This window comes from Cavia porcellus, unplaced genomic scaffold (genome assembly GCF_034190915.1).
Source record: "Cavia porcellus strain 051 isolate PalLab524CR breed Dunkin Hartley unplaced genomic scaffold, mCavPor4.1 scaffold_8, whole genome shotgun sequence".
Classification (NCBI taxonomy): Eukaryota; Metazoa; Chordata; class Mammalia; order Rodentia; family Caviidae; genus Cavia; species Cavia porcellus.
Window position 1 is genome coordinate 89,668,748 of NW_026947491.1, and position 17,278 is coordinate 89,686,025.

The 17,278-nt window shown below is 48.4% G+C and overlaps 1 protein-coding gene across 5 annotated transcripts in view; it reads left to right on the forward strand.

Moving 5' to 3' along the window:
* Positions 1-17,278, forward strand: part of Ano4 (anoctamin 4) — a 354,709-nt gene that overhangs the window by 229,875 nt on the left and 107,556 nt on the right. For all 5 annotated transcript variants that reach the window (XM_063255442.1, XM_063255443.1, XM_005006337.4 and 2 more), the window contains 2 exons: positions 11,522-11,622; positions 15,073-15,117. In XM_063255442.1, coding sequence (XP_063111512.1) covers positions 11,522-11,622; positions 15,073-15,117 — 146 coding nt within the window. The remainder of the gene's footprint in view (positions 1-11,521; positions 11,623-15,072; positions 15,118-17,278) is intronic.

Here is a 17,278-nt window from a genome sequence, read left to right on the forward strand (position 1 = left end):
TCTGTAAGAGCGCGTCTCACGGTTGTCTTGGGCAGTTGGTATGCGGCCACAGCACCGATTGTTTCTTGTCTGGGATCCTCTCCCCCCGCTCCTGTAGCTCTCCTCTCCCCCTTTTAATGCTTGTTGGTATCGTTACTCTCAGCTCATGTTTACAGCATACAAAGTCCACGTTCAGTGCCGCCATCAGGACCTGGTGCCCGGTGCAACTCCTCTCTGCCCGTTTCCCATCTCCTCTGCTCACCATTGGCCTTGGTCCCTGTCCCCTTCCCATCTGCAAGAGACCCACCCCCTTGTCTCCATCTGTCCTTCCCTTAGGCTTCTCTTAGTTTGTACTTCATCTTACTTAGATGAGAGACCGTGCGGTATTTAAGTTTGTGTGTCTGATTTATTTCACTCGACATTATATTTTCTAGGTGCCTCCATTTTCCTATAAATGCCTCAGATTTGCCCTTATTTATGGCTGAGTAGTATTCCATTATATATAGACACCGTGGTTTCTTTAGCCAGTCATTTATCGATGGGTACACAGACTATTATGAATGGTTCTGCTTTAAACATTGGTATGCAAGTGTCACTGTAGTACTTGTCTTAAGCTGGCTGGGGAAGATACCCAGAAGAGGACTAGCTGGGTCCTGTGGAATTTCTCACGTTAGTTCCTTGAGAAATCACCATGCTGATTTCCAAGGTAGTTTAACTAGCTTACATTCCCCTGACAACTTAGGAAGGTTTCTTTCTCACCACAGCCCCGCCCGCATTTGTTATTTTTTGATTCCTTGATGATGGCCATTCTTTTTAGAGTAAGTGGAATCTTGCACATTGTTTTAATTTGCATTTCTCTAATAAACACATTTCCGTGTGTGTATTGGCCATTTGTGCTTCTTCCTCTGTGAAGCATCTATTTGTTTCACCCGCCCGTTTCTGGACTGGATCTTTAATTTTAGGAGGTCAAGTGTTTTCTTTTTAGTTCTTTATGTATTCTAGATATTTGTCCTCTGTCTGAGGAGCAGCTGGCAATTTTTTCCCCATTTCTATACATTGTCTCTTTTCTCTACTAATTGATTCTTTTGCTATGCAGCTTTTTAGTTGGCTCTAGTCCTGACTGGCTCCCTGTAAATCATGACCCTTGTGGTTTAGTGAAAAAATCATACCAAAGAATTCCCAGGCGCCTCGTGCCTGCATGGTCATCCAGTGACCTTATCTGTGCTTCACTCCCCCGTCCCCCAGTCACTTTAGGTATCAGTCACTCTATAAATAGGGGTGCTTGGCGTGATCCAGGTGCCTGGCAGCTCCATGAGCACACCCGGAGCCTCTCCTTGGGGACCTTCTGTGCTTGTGAGGTGACAATGAGCAGCAAACCCTGTCCTGAGTAGTGTGACAGGTCACAAAATGTACAAGTGTGTGGTTCTGGGGCGAAGGGGTGGGAGTTTTAGCCAGGGTGCTGGCGGTGTGGGCTTGCTGAAGGTGGCGTGTGTCTGCCCGAAATGGGCGAGGGAGCTGGCACCTTGTCTGTCACTTCCTCTCGGCTGCCCCACTGCCTGGCACAGGCACAGCTGAGGACCTTGGGCTGGAAACGGCAGTGATCGTGTTCTCCTCCTTCCTCCAGCTCCCGGGCAGAGTGTCTGCTTCTCTCCCAGGAGCGCCTTCCTGTGTCACCGACTGAGTCCCTTCCCGGGTCCCTTCTTTTGGTCCTGTCACTGGTTCTCGTCTCCTTTGTCATCACTTTGATTCTCTACTCATCCTTGGAAACAGCGTTGGTCCTGAAACTCATCACGAGAGGGAAAGTCCTGTGACACCCTCTTCCCGCTCACGGTCATCACAGAGGGGCCCTGAGGGACTCCCGAGGTTCCCTGTGCCAATTCCTTTCTCCCTCACCGTCCACGGGAGCTGGTTTCCAAAGGCCCCTCTCCCGAGGACCGCTCTGTCCTTGACAATCTTTCTCCCTCAGCTCAGGAGACATCGCCACCTTCCATTCTCAGAGATGAGGGGGTCTTAAGGCAAAAGTGCTTTCACCGGGACATTTTCCCCACTTCTTCAAGATAGCGTGTGAAATTCAGATGAACTTGCTGACAATTATATTATCACAAAGAATGGATTTACAATGTCTGCTCACAGTTATGATCCAGTCAGTGACCCAGGACTGTCAGAGGTATATGGATCCCAAACTGATACCACTTCCCGCGAAGCAGACATTTGTGCTGCACGGTGACGGTTCCCACAAAGGAAGTGTCTTCTCTCACGGCGGATATCGGTCCGACTTCTGTTCATGTTTGTCACATGGCTGGTGGTTAGTGTGATGGCTGCCCTATTGAATTGCGAGTTCCTTGAGATCTAGACTAAGTCTTAGCCTCCTTTATCTCTACTCTGCCCAGACATGGTTCCTATGCACTTAAACAAGCACAGTGCATAAAAGCTATGACTATCTTTGGGTGTTTTTTGAATGACTATGTGAGTATTTGTGTTGTAAGGTAGATAAAATATTTGTTTTACATAATAGTTCTACTGTTTTCCTGAGAGGTGATGGGCAAAGATGTTCAGTATCAGCACGTATCACATATAATTCTTCCTGGGGGCCAGGTGGACAGATGTGGTCAACAGATTACTTCTGAGCTGGGCACAGAAATCCAAATGACCATTTTAGGACCTAAGCTCTACCTTCTGTCTGGCAGAAGGTCATGTTGGAATGAATCCCCAAAGTGAGCTGATCTACAGCAGCTATGTAGCATCCACAAGAAATAACCCTTTATCATAGCACCAGCAATAGAAATAATGTAAGCTAAAATTTTTCTGGTCACTACATATACAGTGTAAAAGGAAACAGATGAAATTAACCTTCATGTTATATTTAATGCACTAGATCTGCAATATAATCATATAGATATGCAATTGGTATAAATTATTGAGATATTTTATACCTTTGTGTACATTAAATTCTCAAAACTCCAGTGTGTGCTTCCCACCCAAGCACACCTCAGTTTGGATTAGTTCCATTTCAAGTGCTCAGCCACTGTGTGTAGTGAGTGACTGTAATACTGACAGCCCCTTTTAACTCACTGGTATTTGGGGACTGTTTGTGCTGCGGCATAACTTAACCCATCCTGACTACTACAGCAAATGCTGATTTTCCTCAGATACCTGGTGCAGTCAGTTTTCCAGACTCCACATGGGAATCACCTGGGTTAATACAGAGTAACCAAGAGTCTGTCACGTTGTATCCTCCCGCCCACAGCACAGCAGGACCTCTGACAAAAGGAACCCCATTGTCAGCTTCTGGTTGTGACCTAAAGGACAGTTTGCTTGAGTTTCTCATAAATATAACCACGTACCACCTTTATGATGGCTGGAAAATGAATCTCTCTTTCTGTCTAATTATAGTGTTTTAACAAGGCAATGAATAGTGTGAGAAAGCAACTCAAAGTCTAAATCCCAAGGTGTTTATAAATTAGCTTAGGAAACTCGTTCTTAATGAGTGTGAGCTTAATAACATGCTGGGTGCTGGGAATACAGCAGTGGGGAAACTGTGGAGTGAAATGTGTAATTGCAGCAATAATTAGTTAGGAGTGACCTGCATTCATTGTCTATCAGTGCAGAAGCGATCACCTCAGACCCAGAGCCTTGAAACAGCCCATATTTATGCCCATATTTATGAGTAAGGCTATTCATGTCCAGTGGTCCCGCATCTGGGTGCAGCTCAGCTGCATCCTGACAGGTCCCGAGAAGGACCCCTCAAAGCTGCCCGTCAGGATATGCTTCTTTCCTGAGTTTAAGGTTGCCTTGCAAGGTCACTTAGTGCCTGGTGGTTGTAGGAGCGAAAGCCCCATTTTCTTGCTGGGCATCAGCTTTTTTGTTCCCAGGTCCCAGAGGTTAATCAGAATTCCTTGTCCTCACAGCGCCCTGCTGTAAAGGAGAATCTCTCAGACTGCTAGACCCTTTAAAGGACTTTCCTTTCCCTTCCGTCTAATTGCCTTTGAAGGCGACCTCCCTTTTGATGAGCTTGTAATGAACTAATATCCCAATCGCAGGAGTGACAGCCCCTCAGGGTCTCTGGCTGCGTGCCGTGTATCTACTGAGGAAGGGGCATAAATCTTGGGGGCCACCTGGGAGGCCTGCCTGCTCCACAGCCTGAGCCCAGAAGCAGGAATGTGTCAGGCAGAGGCCCAGCCTATGAGAAGACCGAGACTGTTAGGAGTTTGGCAATTTGGAGAGGAGAAAGAAACCCGGTGTGGCTGGGGCCCCCAGAGACAGGGAAAGTGGCACATGACAAGGGGGGACCTGACCACACAGTGGCAGTGGTACTGACTGTCCAGGGAGCCTCAGGGCACTGGGACCACAGTGTGTGTTTAGAGTCGTGTCTGACATCAAGGCAACTTGGACAAGAACAAGAGGACAGCAGAGTTACGAGGCTACGGCGGCGTTCAGGGAGACCGCGGAGGATGACTCCGGACGATGGCAGTAGGTGTAGAAAGAAGCGGGCTTGAAGAAGCATTAAGGGTACAACACGGTTTGGTGACTGGTTGGATATGCCCAGGGATGACTCCTGGACCTGAACCACCAGCTGAGTAGCCCCGCTATGTATCAAACGGAGACCCAGGAGAGGAAGGGAACTTTTGCCAAGGAGAAGGGTGCATTTTAGACTGTTGATTCTGCCATGCCAGCGAGACAGCCAAGGGCAGGTTCTCCATCAGCCTCAGGCTGTAGCGGTCCAGAGCTGGGGAGAGTGTCCCAGGCCAAAGCCAGGAATCCTGGCTGTGTCGGCTGGTAGGTACACCCAAAGCCATCGGGCAAGGAGGAGATGGCCCAGGGAGGACAGAAGCTCTGCTGGGGACTCAGAGATGACCGACCGGTTCCAAGCTGAGTGATGAGTCTCTAAGAGAACCAAGAATAACAGGTACAAAAAGTCTTCTTGCCCTCATTTTTGAAAAGAAACAGAATCTCAGAAAAGTGCAAGTATTTGCCCAGTGACACACAGCTGGAGAGATGTCAGGTCCCCCGAGAGAGCTGACACTGCTTAGCGATCGCTTCCCGATGTTTAACCCTCCAGGAACTGACATTTCCCATCAGCTGCACAGAGCAGACTCCAGACACACCGAGAAATTCTGGCACCAGGTGTGGGTACCAAAGTCCTCCAAATGTTGATTAGCCATAGCAGGAGGAAGGGAATTCTCACTCACTGGACTGAACTACTCTACAACCTTGTCTGCTGCAAAACAACACTAGCTATCGTTGTCCTGATCTTGAAAATATGGAAACTGAGGCTTGAAAATTAAGTAATGTGCCCATACTCACGTAGACAGTGAGTGCAGAACCAGGCTTGATGTCTGCTCTTACCCTTGGCATTTCATGAGTGACAGGATGTTTAGCGGGGACTCTGCACTGTGAGCTAGTCTAACATGTAACTAAGCATCTCCCCCAAAATAGAATGGCAATGAAGTCAAGTAGGTAAGCACACTCATGTGTGTGGATTTCCGCTTTCCTTTTGTGGAGGGACAGCTTTGAATTCTGCTGCACTGTTGAGAGCTCAAGCCGTACGCCATGTTCCCTGCGTGGCCTTAGCCAGAGCAGCAGATCTCCTAGTGCTTCAGTTCTGCATCTGCAGTAACCTAAGAGACTAATACTGCTTCCCTTGTAGGGCTGGTGTGAGTATAAAGTGACTTCATGTATCAAAGGTTCAAAAGTGCTCTCTAACGTGCAGAGGTACGAGGTAGCTTCTCTTTCCCGTCCCGCTACTGCTTATGTACAGTCACTAGGATTTCCCAGAAGGCTTGGCTGAGCTCCCTGTTAGAAGTCAGCACCACCTTTTAGCCCAGAATTCTACAGTGTTGCTGTGTTCTCGTGACAGCATCATCGTTATGAGAAGTGATATCCCAGTAGTCACCGAAGGGCAGGTACAACAGATGCAAGAGGTGACCTGGAGTGACCCTGGATGCTCAGTAAATTGAAACGCTGAGCATATTTATGCTCCAGGGCCTTTGCCTCTGCGTCTCCTCATTGGCCTGGATGCTCTCTCCTTGGATCCTGAAACTGCCTTCTTCAGCACTTTCTTCTCCTTTTCTGCTCAAATGTCACCTTATCAAAAGATCTGTCCACACCACTGTATCTAAAATAGCAGCTCCCTCCCACCGTTACTGTTTTTCAGGCCTGTGTTCTTCAGAGCCTGCCCTCAGAAGCTGTGTGATATCTGTTCACCAAGGGTCAGTGTCCCCAAAAAACTAGAGTTTCATGAGGGCCAGGAGTCCTCTGCATTTCCGCAGCAGCTCTTGGAGGCTGCGGTAAAGGTTAATGCAATGAATGAGGCATGAATGAGTGTTTGCGCGGTGACCGCTCATGTGCCGGAACTCATGGCCATCTGCACGGTCATTCTGGGTACACCGTCACCCACGTGAGCTTGGTGTCAGCAGACTGAGTGGTTCTGTCCTCTTCTCCTTCAGCGAGAGCACGATCAGCCATCCGGTCTCTCAGCAAACAGCCTGCACACCCAGTCCAGACACTGGATTCTTTTTCCTGCGCTCCTCATTTGATCTAAAATCCTTTCAAGTCGACCTCCATGAGTTCAGCTCAGTCCGGTTCCCTCCTTCTCCCTATCACCGGCTATCTTGTCTGGCTTGGCCTACTGGGGACTTTCTCATCAGACTTTGGACTGGTCTTCACAAAACACTCCGTGGGCGCTTTTTAAAGTGAGCAGGCCCTGCCTGTGACCATTAGTGATCTCCCATGAGCTCTGTAAAAGTTACATCCAAACCCCTGCCACACGGCCCCCGAGCCGTGCAGCATGGCCCAGCCCTCTAGGTCCACCTCAGGTAACTCTCCCTGACCCTGCTTCACAACGTCCAGCCAGTTGCCCTCTCGGTGGGTCCCAGGTGCAGTCTCTGAGCCTCACATTTGCTGTTCCTCCTGCTCGGGAGGCTTTTCCCCGCAGCTCCTCCCGTACCTCCCACGGCGTCTGTCTTTGTCTCCAGCCAGTCCCCGGCGGTTCTTCTGCCCTGCAGAGCTGTATTCTCCTTTTAAGACTTTTCATCTCTTGACATCTTACGTTTATGTATTGTGTGACATCATCTCTTGCTATCCAGGTGTCTGCACCATCTACAGCGGTGTAGCTGCTGCTCAGCAGAGTCCCCGCCACACAATGCTCTTAGAATGAGCCTTGTTCTAGTGGTGCTGAATAGCTGCATGAATGTCAGAGGGGAACCTGCGGAGGTGCTGAGGACCCCAGAGGGAGAGGAGGCCAGACTGGAGGCTCAGACTCAGGGCTTCTTGCAGCTGAGCACGTTGGTCGGTTGGTCTAGAATCCTTCCCCAGCACTGGTTCCCTATTTGTCACCTTTCAGCCTGACCCTAGTATGAGTAGGGACGTGCTGTTTTTCCTGCCACACCAGTTTGCTGTGGTCCCTCTTGGAGGTGGTAATAGCTCTGCGGTAGCTTCAGCTGTGCTGTGAGAAACTGGCCTGTCTTAGGCCACACCGTTCAGTTCCGTGAAGCAGGTATTGCTGCTGTGTCCCGTTTTATAGTTGAACAAACTGAGGCACACAGAGATCAAATACTTCCTGAAGATCAGAGAGCTGGTAAGAGTTAAACACAGATGCAAGCATGGATACGCCCCTGGATTCCGAGGCTGGGCCTCACAGCCTGCCTGCATTCCCACCATCTGTGGTGCAGCTGCCCCCTGGCCCAGGTCTGTGCCATCTTCCTTGGGGCGTCAGTGAACTCTTTAAACAGCACCTAGGTCCTGGCCATGCTTGCTTTGCCTCTCAAGTCTCCGGCCCTAACTTCTGTAAGCCCTAGACTGGTTTGCCTAACTCCCTACAAGATGACTTCCCCCGCATCCAACTTAACACTTCCAAAGCTGAGCTCCTGATGGGTCCATGGGGCTCCACCCCAAACCCACAACTCCTCAGTGTCCTCCTCTTCTCAGGAACCTGTGCTGGAAGCTATGGGGTCAGAAGCTATGCTTCAGACGTGAAGTGACATTTCTTTGAGAGATGGGGTATTTGGACTTCCTTACAGCAGCTCGCTCTCTCCCTCTGTCTCCCTCTCTCTCTCCCTCTCTCCCTCTCTTCCCCGCCCTGTGTTTCCCCTTCCTGTTGTCTGATCTGATCCCCCATGAAATTGTTGCATACCACGCAAGCCTGTAACTTGCAATGTAACAGCATTACGTTCCAAACGCGCAGTACACAGAAGGTGTTCCGTAGATTCGTGTTGAACTAAAGTAAGAAACGTTTTCTCTGCATCTTTATCTAGTCTGCATACTTCTTCAGTCATCCATCCAAGTATATTTCTCTGAATTGTTGATCTTCTGTCCTCCAAAGTTCTAATCTCAGGGAATTTTCTTGGAGTACATTATTAAAACGATTCCGTGTTTCATAAAAATGATTTCCGCTGCTCTTCACTTCGGCACTGGCCCTGGGCTGTGTGTAGACAGGGATACTCAGCAGCAAAGACTTACTTGGAAACAGCAGCACAGTGGCTCAGCAGTCAAGACTGATACAGGAACCATACGATTAATGATCATCTGTTTCATATTCATTTTTCAGGTGTTCCATAATAAGAATAGTGTAGAAAAAATGAACAAAAAGAACAGGACCCATACACTAAATTTTCCATTAAGCTTATAAAGGGGATATTGCCTTGGTGTACACACACACACACACACACACACACACACACACACGAGCCATAAATAAACATACATCACCATTCAAGGAATTTGGTTAACATTTTTCTTAAGATAATTAAAGTAAACATAACTCTTAAACTCTATTAAAATAAATGTAGCCCAGTCCACTCCCCATTCATTGTTTGCTTTGCACTGCAAGAGTGTCTCTGTTTCTGTCGCTTTGCTTCTAAACTGGAAGTTCTTTTCAGGGTGGTTTACACACGCTGATAGAGGCAGGGCAGAGCGCGTGACCCTCACTGCGTAGCCGAGCTGGGGCTCCCCAGACCTCAGGAGGGTTAGGTAACACTCCCGCGGGAGTCAGGGGACACCTGGGGTGGGGGCGGCTCTGCCTGCAGCGGAGGAAGCCTGTCGTGGCTTTCTGCGGGAACAGTGAGTGGAAGGGCTTCAGGACACCACCAATAAATAAAAGGCCGGCATTCTTATTGCTGTTATTGAAATAATAAGGAAAACAAAATTCTTTCTATTGGGCCAAAGAAATAAAAAGAAGCCGTGCTTTTACGTAGTGTTAGTGCACAGAGTGTGTGTAAGAAGCTTGGTCTTTTCACACACTGAAGGGCGGCATTTCAAACGTGCCTGAAGTGAAATATTCCAGTATATTCTTTTTAAAGTGTTCAATGTTCGTGGAGATGTGCAGAATGATCATTTTTTTACTAGAGTATTTACTTTCCACAAACTAGCAGTCATGGGAAATCCATAGAGAAGCGTATTCTCTAGGAGGTAGATTCTTCTAAATCAGGGTCTGTGTGCTTCTGTGAAGTCAGTCGGACCCTGCGTATCCAGCCTGTCCCGGCATTGTCCGGTTTCACCACGGGCAGGTGGAAAGACAACCTTGCAGAGAGCCCAGGATGTCAGTCAGCCGTGCGCTGCTGTGACAGGATCCCTGAGGTAACGGTTTATAAAGGGAAAAGGGCGCCTTGGCTCATGGCTGCAGAAGCTTCAGCTCATGGTAAGCTGGCTCCGGGGCTTTGGGGTCCCCATGGTCCCTTTCCAGGGCACACTCTCAGGGACCTGAACTCCTCCCACGATGCTCTGCCTCCTGGAGGTTCCAGTGCCTCCCCGTAGACAAAGGTGGCCAAGCCTTCGAGACCTGCTTAGGGGATTTCCGATTTCAATTAAGATTCCTCAATGAGAAAGCCATAAATAAGTCATAGACTCTGCAGTGTATCTTTGCTATAAACAAAAAAAGAACAATTTCTAGAAAATGTCTTTCTGCTTTATAGCTTCGAAGACTGTACCATAGATCGAAAAGCCAGTGGCAACCTCTCCCAAGCCCACGGTCCCCCAAATGCTCCTGATAAGCTCTGGGACCGTCTTAGATCACCAGGCTGCCAATTACAGACTCTGTGTGTGTGTGTGTGTGTGTGTGTGTGTGTGTTCTTGTAGGTTCTGTGTAGACCTGAAGTCTGTGGGCTCATTCACACCTCTGTGATCACTTTGCTTGAAGCACACATACAAAGAGAATTAAATGTGATAAGTTCCGGAGTTTTAAAAAAATAGTTCTTAAAAAAAGACAAAGCTAAAAATGTCTCAAGTTTATCCTTCTTTCTGGCAGAGTAGTCTTCCATCATGTAAGGGAACCCACATCATCTTTATGCAACCCAAATGACACCCACATATCTGAATGTCACATTGTTTATCTGGTGTGAACCAGTGAAGGGGAACCAACACGTACAGTAGATTCTGTGACACGGGGACCAACACGTTCACACAGGAAGGGGAACTGGGGAGGAGGGAAGGTGAACGGAAGGAAGGGAAAAGAAAGAAACTGGAATGGAAGGGAAATGGAGGAGAAGCTTTTGTAAGTAAGGGGGAGGGGGTGCCGTCAGAGGAGGGGATGGGGAGCAGAAAAGAAGCCCCCAGATCGATCACGTACAGCTACAAATCCCTGTGACAGATGTGAGTGTTATGTGTATCTAAATGTACCAATGCAATTCATTTTTAAAAAATTCTAAACAGACAAAGTACTGGGGCCCAAGTTGCTAGAAAGCTTGGTTATTTCCAAACCTCAGTGAGCACCCCTCCAGGGTGGACCCCAACTCCTGGTCTCCCACCCTGACTCCTGGGAACACTGCCATCCATAGCAGTTTTATTTCTGCGATGAATTCGTGTAAGTTTAAATACAATATTTATAAACTCCCCCGGAGGTCTGCGGGTTGAAGGATGAGCTCAGAATTGCAAGTGCCCGTGATGTATAATTTATTAAACTGTTCCCCAGAGTGCAGACTTACCCCAGGGCAGACAGAAAGTTGAGCTTCCATCTGTGTGAGCCAGAAAGGAAAAGTCAGCATTCTTAAATTATAAAAGTGGGCGCTCCTGGAGGTCCCTCTGGGAAAGGGCCCGGTTTCCTCTCCCTGGGAGGCGGGATTTCTTAATCAGCCCCAGAGACTGTCCAGGTTCTGTGCTGATAAACGTCCTCAGAGCAGGAAAAAGCACTGGGCCAAAGGACATGGCTCTTTGTACACTCTGACAGCATCAGAGACAAAACTGTCTCCTTGGTGGCCTCACCTCCTGCCATGCGACCTTTTGGTTTTGCCTGGCTGGACGAGTGTTTCTCCTGTCCGCTCTCACCACGACACTCCTGCATAATTTATTCTCCACAAAGCAGCGTTGGTGACTTCTGCCTACCTAAGTCAAGACGCCTTCTCCATGTCAGGAGGGTGGAGTCCAGAGCCCTGCTGTCTGCTGTGGGATGTTTGTTGAGTGAATATGTGCACACCTGAGAGCCTGGTTTATATTTGAAGAACACTCCAGGTCATAAAATCTATGCAAGTTCATCCGTCCTAAGTTCCAGCTCAGTTTAAACCATGGTATGTGTGGATATACTTTTCAATTTAGCTTCTTTTTTCTGTTTCAGTCCTCTCTAATAAATAGTGACATTATCTTTGTGAAGCTGCATGCCCCCTGGGAAGTCCTCGGGAGATACGCGGAACAAATGAACGTAAGGATGCCTTTCAGGTAGGTACCCGTGCACTCCCCACCTCGGCCGCATGGCTGTGGACCTCAGGTTCCCTCTCAGAGCTGACCATAGGGAAGCACAGACCGGAAAGCTATTGGACGGGAAATCTTTGCAATGTTTAGGAGACGCAAATAAATCCTGGCGGCCAGCAATGATGTCACAGCGCTATGTGACAGCTTCTTGCTAATCAGGCTTAGATATTTCAAGAGCCTGTGATAAGGCAGCATTTTGCAAGTGGCACTTTCATCGGGAGAGTGACACTTCTAAAGGCCCTGTCTGTTCCTTACCGACCTTGGGGACTGTCTTAGTTACTTTTTACTCGTCACTGAGACAAAATACCGGATGCCCAAGTTGGGAAAGGAAAGGTTTATTTCTTACAGTTTTTGGAGGTTTCAGTCCACACTCAGTTGGCTCCAAGGCAGGCGGGCATGGCTGGGCTGCAGTTCATGGCGGCTGCCAACAGCAAACAGGAACCCGCTAAGAGTAAGACACACCTTCTTCCTGCCATTACATCACATCCTGGCTCCACCCCTTTGTGGGTGGAGCATTGACACCATCAATCTAAGCACTAGACACTGAAGCATCACAAATGCACAATGCAAACCCATGAGGCCAGGGGGACACAGACATAAACCATGACAGGGACAAACAAAATTAAAAGCTGCTTCCAAAGAAACAAATTCTAGATGTTCCATGAAAAAATGCTCTTTTTATTTTAAAAATTTTTAGATTTAAAAAGTCATAGACACCTCATAAACACAGGCATGGGTTTTTGTTGCAACAGTTAAAGAAAATGCTTCATGCTGATCACTAGATTATTTAAGAGGATTGATTCACCTTTCTCTCACAGTGAATATTCCTGTTTTCCTTGTGGCTTAAGGAAGGGTGAGCTTCATTTGCTAGCTGGAAATAAAAAAGTATTTGACCTGACATTATAAATGCCAGGATCTGCTGGGGCCTCGTCCTGGAATCTTCTAAGGGAAGGAGTGAGAGTGTCTTGGCCGGTGAAGCCCCAGCAACGCGGCAGACCTGGGTGCAGGTTTACAAATCCCCCGCCGCGGGCTGTGGATGGAGACAAAGAATCAGCTACACGGAGACACAGAGAGGCTGGAGCCTCGGTAGAGAAAGGCAGTCACACTCGCAGGCTTGTGATAGTCCTCCGGTACACCTTATTTTCCCTGTTTATTGCTCTTTATATCCCAGGACCAAGTCAGAATAGACGCTGGAATTTGTGTCATTTGTTTGTCCTGAAGGCAAAGCTCCCAAAATAGATAGTTTTATCCTTTGATTGACTTTTATAATTAAAATGTTAATAAAAAGAAATCTGAGAACTCGTCTTTTTTTAAAAAAGAATCATATATCCACCAAGAGAAAGAAAACAAGTTGAGTTTCCATTGAAAAGTGCTATAGCATAACAATTAAACGCCAGTGCTTATCTAGGATGGAGAACATCTGAAATGAACCCCATGCCCTGTCACTCCTCAGAGCGAACAGTGAAAGAAGTCGGCACAAAATATGCTTAGGTAGAAACTGACGCTCCTTCTGCAAAAGAAACGCTGCAAACCTCCCGCCAGGACGCTCTGGTAATGGATCGCAGGGGACGGAAGCCCGGCCACCGCAGAGCAGGCGCCCCCGTCTGAAAGGCGGAGGGCACCGCGTCGCCGCCTCCGGCCTTCCTCCGCGCAGTGTGAATCCATATTTTTGTTCCTTTTCCTTTTTCCCTTTCTTGGCAACTGCAGGTGTATTTTTGATACTTACTGACATCTCTGTCCCTTATCCCCTCCCCCTTTTATTTTTTAAATCTATTTCTTGTGTAACATTTAAAAACACTAAACAATAAAATTAAAATGAGTGTGAACAATAATTTCCTCTTCCAAGCAGGAATTCCTGCAGCACAAGTTTTGCAAGGAAACACTGTCAGTGGGAGGCGCTCATTGGCCCGCTCGTGCGCATGCGCCTCCCACGGAAGCGCAGCTTTGCCGCTAGCAGGGGGTGCGATAGTGTCTCGTCTGCGCATGCGCTCCCGAAGGGCGCCTTCTGCCTCGGCCCCTTTTTGACAAAATCTACAACATCCATCTGGTTGGACTTAAGGGTTTCAAAGACTCTTACTTGTGTTTATTATTATTTTCTGCAGACGATGCTTTTAAATTTAGGTTGCATTTCCTTCACGATTGAACCCTACACTATTTAAAAGGAAATGGAAGAATAGATATCTAGCAGGAATTTGCCCCATAAAACCTACTTAACACTTCTATGTTCATAGGAATATATTTTTAAAAAATGAATAGGGGTTATTTGGGAGCATTTTTAGGTTTTCAGAAAATTAAGCAGCAGCGCAGGAAATTTCCACATGCCCAAGCTGCCTTATGAACGGCTTGTGTTAATGGTGTGCGGGTCACCGTGTATGGACCGATACTGATGACATCATTGTTAACTGAAACCTATGGTTCAGGGTTCACTGATGTCCAACGGACCCAAGGAATGCGAGGAACGCATCCTACCACATAGCATCATACAGGATCTGAGGCCTTAAGACCCCCCAGACTTCCCCCGCCACCCCCAACACTTGACCACCGTTTATTGTGTCTCGATTGCCATCACACACACACTGACTGCCTCCTGACACATCAATTCCCCGTTGTCCAAAAGCCAGAGGCTCAGTCACAGCTGAGAGCACCTCTAAGCTGCGTCTGTCTGGTCACCTCCCCACAGAGGGAAGCCTGGGACACAGAGAAAGCTGCGTGTTAGTGACGCATCTGCCCCCACTGTCCACGCCACCCCCAGAAGTTGCATTTTCCATATTTTTGAAAATGTATCCATATAGTCCTATAACATAAACTTATTATGTTCAATATTAAAAATTTGTGTTAAGGTCTCTTGATTTTACCTGTTTAATTCACTTTTATCCGAAGCCAACAATTTGGCCATCTATGCCCATTAGTTATAGCTGTGCTTCAGAGACTGGTGGTGAAAATATATATTTTACATTACTCCTGTGCAAATCACGAGAAAGCGTCCTGTAAACTTAAACTGCTGTGTGAATATCACCGTGCTGCACCAGCAGGCCTGCTAAATTACATACATTGCCCTCAGGCCTCTGCAGTTTCCTGGAGCAAAGCTGACCTCAGCTGAAGCCGAGCCAGCACGGGCTGCTCCAGATGCTCCCTCCACACAGGTCCTAGGCCGGGAGCGGCCGGGAGCAGTGGCCGCGCTGGGGCAGGGGGACGGACGGACGGACGGACAGGGCAGCCGCCAGCACTGTCCCCTCACCCCGCACCCAGGCGCGCGCCTTGTCTTCCCGCTACGTGTCTCACTGTTAATCTCTTTAGTTTGTCCTCCTTCACCTCTTACAGGCTCTGTCTTCAATCTGCTTTCCTCCCTTGCTAGTTCAAACTGTAACTGACGATGGGTTTTCTTCTCGACTGGCTTCATTTTTGCTGTTCTTCCAGGAGAAAAATCTATTACCTGCCCCGCCGCTACAAGTTCATGAGCAGGTGAGTGGCACGCTGGGTCACGGCGGTGTGTGTGTGTGTGTGTGTGTGTGTGTGTGTGTGTGCGTGCGTGCACCCATGCGTGTGCCCGTCTGTGTGGCCCGAGGAGGACACGGAGCCACAAGCCCAGGAGGATGTCACATGGGGAAGCCCCTGCCACAGGAGTTCCAAAAGCCGCTGTTTGAGGTTAGCCTGGGGGAGGGACGAAACCGGTCTCGCCAAGGTCTTACTGCTGACTGCCCCAAACCTGAGGGGACACAGGTCACCTGCAGCTGTGTTACAGGCTGTTGCCTTCAGCCCATTCGGCTCGATAAATTGCCAGGGTCCTAGCCTGAGTGACCACTCCTGACCAAGAGTGTCTTCGGCCTGGAAGTGGTCTTTGTTTTGCACACAAATTCCTCCTCCCATTGGATGTCACTGGAAAGCTTGAAGTACAGAGCTTCCCCCTGCTATGTTAGTGACATTTTTCCATAAGCTATACAGATAAGCTATGTACAAACTGCACTACTGTGATCTAAGCATTCTAGGAGGTTGAGGCAGGAGGATCTCAAGTTAAAGCCCAGCCTTGGAATTCAGCAACCTAGAGAGACCCTGTCTCAAAATTAAAAAAAAAAAAAAATTAAAGGTGCTGAGAGTGTCCTCAGTGCAAAGGCCCTGAGTTCAATCCTCAGTACTACAAAAAATAATATAGATAAACAAAATATGAGCAGTGTGCCCTTTAAAGAGCTCTTGCAACGCTCTTTATTTAAACAAAAATAAGAAGCCTCACTCGATGCAGATTGTATGCAATGCACTTTGTGTCTCTCTGCAGTCTGTTTTTCCTTGTTTTATGGGATGCCAAGGCGCGAGAGGGAACACGCGGTGATTGCTCTCATATGATTCCACTGTGATCCTTGGCGAAGCTAATTGCAAAATCATAATGGGTCTTAGCCTTCACTCCCCCGAGCTGAGTCGATGGTTAAATTGGGAGCCCACAGTTCTGATCCCACAGCTGGCTCAGTTCCCCAAAATTCAGGATTCAGGTTCAGGTTTCCTGCTGTGCCGAGTGGTAGGTGAGAGAGGAATCGGTCCATTTTGGTAAATTTCCTCAAGGGTAGATGGTAAGAACATGGTAAAAAGTAAACAGCATGTAAGAGAATAAACATCCAGAGGAAGTCAGCAGCTGTGATGGCTCGGCACTTGTCTAGGCGGCAATCTGATGAGCATTTCATCCAGTGACCGATGCGAGGAGTGTCCCCTGTGACATAGGTCACTCCGGTGTCCCACGACAGACTTCTGCAAAAGCCTGATGCAAAATGTTAGCCCTAGCTGGTGGCCCTCAGATGTCACCCAGCATCGGTATCCTCTGGAGGGACATTAGAGCAGTTTCTGGGTCTCAGCCCCTGAGTTCCTGACTCAGGAACCACAGTGGGGCAGGAGAATCTTCATTTCTAGCAGGTTCTCAGCTGAGGCTGCGGCTGCTCCTTCTGGGTCCAGGTTTTGAAAGCCATGGGTCTGGGTGGCAGGTCCACCTCCACCTCCCCGTTAAATTCAGGGCTTGGCTGAGCAGAGACATAGGTGGTGAACACCAGTGCGGGTCTTGCCCTCGTTCAGATTAGCCACACAGCTGTTATTTCCATAAAGCTGACGCCTGTGGGATGCAGGTCATCCGTTGGGGTCATGGGACTCAGTATTGGGTGGCTTTGGGCCTTGGTTTCCATTTTGGGCCTTGGTTTCCACATTTATGAAATGACACTATTTCTGCTCCGCGAGGTTTAGCACTTGGCATACACACAGGGTCCCCTGATGAGCAGTGTGGACGTTTCTAAGAGCGCTGGGGCTTGTGCCAACCTCCTCTGCCATCCGTCTTCCATCTCTTCAGTCCCTCCTCTGGGACTGGTCCACCGAGTCTCCGGCAGTTCCAGCTTGACTTGCCGAAGTCAGTTATATCCCATTAAATTCCAGAAGTTCCCCATACTGGCTTTGGCACCCCGATTTGCACAGTCCTGTAACTGAAACCTCAGGGTCCTGCTGGATGCTCACACCCTCTTAAATAGCCTAGAAAGCTGTGGGTCCATCCGCCCCACTGCCTCCGCTGAGCTCACATCCCTCTCCTGACTTCTATTCCTTTCCTGCCTGCCTGTGTGACCCCCGCCAAACATTCTGCTACTCACCTTCCAGCAGA